A 6,279-nucleotide genomic window follows, 5' to 3' on the forward strand; every position below is an offset into this window, starting at 1 on the left:
AAAAAAAAAAAAAAAAAAAAAAAAAAAAAAAAAGAAGTAAAGTGCTTTGTCCGAATTCACACTGTAACGAGGGACGGAGCTGGCCCTTGATGATAAGTGTTCTTTGTGCTGTGTCACACAACTAACTTAAATGTATTTAAGAGGTGCTGTTTTATTATTATTTTTTTTGTAATTTTTAAAACTTGAAGTATAGTTGATTTACAATGTTGTATTAATTTCTTCTGTACAGCAAAGTGATTCAGTTATACATATATATATTCTTTTTTGATATTCTTTTCTATTATGGTTTATCATATGATATCGAATATAGTTCCCTGTGCTATACAGTAGGACCTTGTTGTTGATCCATTCTATTTTGTGTGTGTGTGTGTGTGTGTGTGCGCGCGTGTGTTTTTGTGGGGTTTTTTTTGTGTGTATGTTTTTACTAATGATTTTTTTTTAACTTTTTATTTTATATTGGAGTATAGTTGATTAACAATGTTGTGATAGTTTCGGGTGTACAGCAAAGTGATTTAGTTATACATATACATGTACCTATTCTTTTTCAAATCCTTTTTCCATTTAGGTTGTTACATAATATTGAACAGTAGGTTATACAGTAGGTCCCTGTGTTATACAGAAGGTTCTGTGTTATACAGTAGGTCCTTGTTGGTTATCCATTTAAAATATAGCAGTGTGTATATCCATTCTATTTATAAAAGCTTACATCAGCTAACCCCAACCTCCCACTCCATCCCTCCCCCAAGCCCCTCCCCCTTGGTAACCACAAGTCTGTTCTTTATGTCCCTGAGTCTGTTTCTATTTCAGTTCATTTGTGTCATATTTTAGATTCCATGTATAAGTGATATCATATGGTATTTGTCTTTCTCTTTCTGATTTACTTCACTTCTATGATAATCTCTAGTTGCATCCATCTTGCTGCAAATGGCATTATTTCATTCTTTTTTATGGCTGAGTAATAGTCCATTGTATATATGTATCACATCCTCTTTATCCATTCATCTGTCAATGGACATTTAGGTTGTTTCCCTGTCTTGGCTATTGTGAATAGTGCTGCTATGGACATAGGGGTGCATGTATCTTTCTGAATTATAGTTTTGTCTGGATATATGCCCAGGAGTGGGATTGCTGGATCGTATGGTTATTCTATTTTTAGTTTTATGAGGAACATCCATAGTGTTCTGCATAGTGGCTGCACCAACTTACGTTCCCACCAACAACGTATATAGGAGGGTTCCCTTTTCTAGGAGGTGATGCTTTAAAGAACCCCTCAGCACAGGCTTGGTAGTGATTGCTTTATCTTGGCGTTAGATTGAACACAATCTCTGCATAACCAACGGTTAAAGCCACGGGTTGGAGTGAGGAGGTTGTGCCATAAGGGAGGGGCTACCATGTTAACTGTGCATTTATCTGGGGATCTGCCCACCCCCAGGCAGGTGTTTAGAAATGGCATCTTGATACTGGATCTGTTAGTTGATGGTAAATGCCTCACTTTTTCCAGGCCCATCAGCATTGTGATGGTCTAAGACTGGGTTAAGGAATGAACAAGTGATGGAAGTTGCAATACAAGTGTCAAAATTTGGTGGTAGCACACTTCACATCGTGATTGTACAGTGGAAAAATTTCCATGGATTAAGCAATCCACTCTCACACAACCCACTCAATCAGGGAATGAACTTGCCTTCTCAAATCAGGGGTAAAATGTTCTTTTGAGTTTTCAGCCACAGCAATTTCTAGAAGGAAATTACTCGGGGAAATGTTCCCTAGGTAAGAGGGCTTGGGTTGGGTTTACACTGTCTCATTGGACTATATCTTTCTCCTGCCACTTTCTGATTGACCGAGGATCTTTTGCAGCTCTAGTGCCTGATGTGAGATTCCACACACTAAGCTCTGGAAATTGCATCAGTCCGGCCTGGGTTCTCCTTTGGGAGGTGCTAGCATTCTTTTTTTTTTTTTTTTTTTTTTTTTTGGCTGCGCCGGGTCCTAGTTGTGGCATGCGGGCTCTTAGTTGCGGCATGCATGTGGGATCTAGTTCCCTGGCCAGAGATCGAACCCGGGCCCCCTGCATTGGGAGCACAGAGTCTTAATCACTGGACCACCAGGGAAGTCCTGGTGCCAACATTCTTATCCTGGGAAACTAGCTCTAGGATCTCCCTGGCCTGGGGGACCCTGTAGAAAGAGGTTTCATAAATTCTGCATTCCCTCAGGATTTGATATAGAGCAGGGCAGCCCCAGATTATGAAGGTTTAAGAACATCCAGATTTTCACAGAATTTGGTTGGGGGGTCCAAACCTGGGAGGAGAAATCTTCAAACTAGCCCATGATTGTGGGAATTGAAGATTTCTGGGCTCTGGTTTGAATGTCATAAGGGCTCTCTGGCTTCACTTGTACCAGGCAAAAGTCGAAGGATTGAGTGAGGAGGGATTGGGATTATAAACACACAGTCCTGATGGCTGTTGACAAGGATGCATTCCATGACACTTCCCCTCACCCTGACCTTCCTGCACTTTTGTATGCAGGGCAAATCCTCCAGTATTCCCCAAAGAATATCTGTAATACAGGGAGCAAAGCAGAGGTGAAATTCACTGTGGAAAATTCGAATCTTGTCACTCTTCTTGATAGAGAAGGTGCAACTTGGAATTTACTTGTACAGTCAATACCCAAACCCTTGGGATAGCATCATCTGGAAAAAATCGAGAGTATCAAGTAATGTTGTTCCCGGTTCTCCGACAAACTGAGGTGCGGTGACATAAAGCAAACATGAAAAATCCTGTTCGCGTGCTTTAGAAATTGCCAGTTTTATGCACTTTACCACATATTTTTGTCTTTATTTCATAATTACTTTTATATGTACAGCTGCATCCTTTTTTAGATGTGGTCTGAGTGTTTTGCAATGATGCCTTAAAGAATGAGTAATTTGTGTAGCATGAAGAAGGGAACTACAGGAATCTGTCACCAGTTTGTCCCCTAAACACAGTTTGTGGAGAGGAGCGTGAACCTTCAAGTTCTAGAATATCCCAAATGCATGAGTGTTGCCATGCGAAATGGCCAAGACTCTGCATATGAGTCTTTGCATGAAAATAGAAGAACCCAGCTGCCCATTTGTTTAGTAATTCCAAACTAGGAATATGGCTACATGCTACTGTTTGACTGAAATTACATTTTTTTTCATCTGTCCTTGATTTTTGTTTCTAAGTGCAAAACTGTGAGAATTTATCTTAATGCTAAAAATGTGTTGTTCGAGCCAAACTAGATTTAAGTTTTGGATTAATCTCACTCCCTAAGTTTAATCAGCAGCAGACATTACATTTAGTCCTTGGCTAAGATGAAAAGATGCAGGCAATGTGTTCTCAGCGCTGCCCATATTGTGAGATAGTCTCTTTCACCTTCAGGCATTAGGTGGAATATTTTTATTGTGTGATTTTATGTTCCTTAATAGGGAGTATAGATCTCTCCTGGGGATACGTCCATAAACATCAATCACTGATGTTTTTAAGGTGTCCTTCGAACATGAAATAACCACCATGTGAACATCCTAGATTAAAGAAGAAACCCCAACAGGAACTTGATTGTTATCAGGTATCCAGGATCTATCTTGAGGATCCACACCACTGATAGAAAAGAGAGTCCATCCTCTAGAGTATATTTCAGGCATAAAACATTAAATAAGAATTCATAAAAGGCATATTACTCATCTTAATTTGCCATCCTAACAACCATTGTTGAAGGCAGCTTGCGGTATTCAGTGCTTACATAGGATAAGTAAAACTCTTACACAGATAAGATCTTAAAAATGAAATATGATCATATAGGCTCAGGGGTTCAGAGCACCCTCTCAGGGGTCAGACTGCCTAGAAAGGAAACTCTACTCCACCACATACTGGCTGTGAAATCTTAAGTAAAGTTTCTTAACTTTTCTAGGGCTCAGTTTTCTCATCTGTAAAATGAGGCAAATATATAGAGATTTACGAGATTTAAATAAGTTAATAGGTATAAAGCGCCTAGCACGGTACTGGAACTCAAGTAATGGTAACTACTACTAATGTAATCATCATTTTCATATTGTTATCATATTATACTGATCTTATTATTTATTATTATCATCCAGACAAAAATATTTGAACAATTTCTAGTTATTACATGACACAACTATTACTGCATTTTACTCTATTTGAAATAAAAACTGTAGTAAGCAATGCAATGGGTAAGACTCTAAGCCTACATATATATATATATATATGTCTATATTAATATAGACAGATCAAGTAGGCATAGATATAGGTATATAGATATATTATGATGCAGTGCTTTAGAAGGCCCGGTGCTTCCGACTCTTAAAATCAAAGAATTGCAGCATTTCTGATTTTGGGTGGTACCTCAGAGACCATCTCCGTTGGTCTACAGGAGAGACGAGTGAGGCTCAACCAGGGTGAGGAGGGAAGGTCACACAGCAGAGGAGGGGCAGGGGTGGCACCCAGGACAAGAGCTCCTGCCCCTGCCTCTCTCTACCCTGCCCTTTAAGATTCTTCAACATCTCCTTTTGGGGCTGGCTTTTTCCTAAGTCAGTTACACACACACACACAGACACAAAGACACACACACACAGACACACACACACACCCTGCAGCAAAAGAATGTCTCCCAGCATTCTAAGTACCTGTTTGGAAGATGACCCACTTGAAAACCGGGATCTCTCAAAATTTGTCTCTTGTCCCCAAAATTGATCTCGTTTCTTCCCATTTGGGTCTCTTCTGTATTCCTGTCGTCTCAGACAAGCCTGCAGAACAACAAAAAAAGATGTTTCTTTGGTTGAGGTCCACAACTAGCTTTGATAACTTTATGCTTAATTCCTGTTGTGAGGAACATGCAGTACAGGCGTCCATCTCTAAGTGTTCATCAATACCTGTTATCAGGTGTGAAGACACTCACCCAGGCATCACTCCCTCCTCCCTTTGCCCAAAATGTCAGGTCAAAAAATATTAGTCACTGCCGTAATAAATTCAAACAACAGACATACTAAGAGGCATTTTGTTAAGTACTTACCCAACAATTGCCGTCTTAAGGAAGTACCCAATACACTGCGTTTACTTTTCTTTCTGTTCCCTTTCTCTCTTTTTTATATTGGAGTATAGTTGATTTACAATGTTGTGTTAGTTTCAGGCATACAGCAAAGTAATTCAGTTATACATACATATATATGTGTGTATGTATATACATATTCTTTTTCATATTCTTTGCCCATATATGTTATTACAAAATATTGAATATAGTCCCCTGAGCTATATAGTAGGTCCTTGTTGGTTATCTATTTTATATATAGTTGTGTGTATATGTTAATCCCAAACTCCTAATTTATCCCTCCCCCCCTTTCCCCTTTGATAACCATAAGTTTGTTTTCTATGTCTGTGGGTCTATTTCTGTTTTGTAGATAAGTTTATTGGTATCTTCTTTTAGATTCCACATATCAGTGATATCATGCGATTTGTCTTTCTCTATCTGGCTTAATTCAATTTCTTTCTTTTTTTTTAATATTTATGTATTTATTTGGTTGCACTGGGTCTTAGTTATGGCTCCTTAGTTGCAGCTCGCTGGCTTCTTAGTTGTGGCATGTGAACTCTAAGTTGTGGCAGGCATGTGGGATCTAGTTCCCGGGCCCCCTGCATTGGGAGTGTGGAGTCCTATCCACTGTGCCACCAGGGAAGTCCCTGGCTTAATTCACTTTCAGCTGATATTTCAAATACTCCAAAATAGCAAAACTTCTTGCAGCATTTCTATAGATCCAATGACTGAACTCACCTTTGTCCTGCCAGGGCCAAATTATCCACTGTAAAGACGGACACTATTGTTCTAAACTAGGTCTGACATCTCCCTCTTCCTGCCTGTGTTGAGAAAGGAAAGATTCCTTCTCCATCTTTTTCCCTCTGTTAGAAAATGCATCTCCTTCCTTGATGTAGAAGGACTTGCCAGAATTTCACGGCCAAGGAGAAAGCCAGTATTCTGCTACAAGGTTACAAGTAGAAATGACCTGATATTAATAAAACATTTACCACTTGGACTTTGGGAACAGTGAATCAGTTACCTGAAGCTAGTGGAATCCTGGATTCCCAAGAGAAAGGTGCTGTTTCACCCCACCTTGCTTGGAAAGGGAGAGCACCCCAAAATGGTGGGGTTCTTTTTCCCCTTGGGTTTATTTTCAAAAACGATGCCGTACAGACAGCAACCCATTTTAATAATCCTGGATAGTGTTTGTTTTAATAAATAAGAAGTCCCCCCCCCCCC

General features: G+C 39.5%; 1 protein-coding gene across 1 annotated transcript in view; it reads right to left on the reverse strand.

Moving 5' to 3' along the window:
* Window positions 1-6,279, reverse strand: part of MARCHF10 (membrane associated ring-CH-type finger 10) — an 84,574-nt gene that overhangs the window by 70,646 nt on the left and 7,649 nt on the right. The window contains exon 2 of the mRNA XM_007456750.1: window positions 4,658-4,777. Coding sequence (XP_007456812.1) covers window positions 4,658-4,777 — 120 coding nt within the window. The remainder of the gene's footprint in view (window positions 1-4,657; window positions 4,778-6,279) is intronic.

Source organism: Lipotes vexillifer, unplaced genomic scaffold (assembly GCF_000442215.2).
Source record: "Lipotes vexillifer unplaced genomic scaffold, Lipotes_vexillifer_v1.1 scaffold299, whole genome shotgun sequence".
In the NCBI taxonomy this organism is placed as follows: domain Eukaryota; kingdom Metazoa; phylum Chordata; class Mammalia; order Artiodactyla; family Lipotidae; genus Lipotes; species Lipotes vexillifer.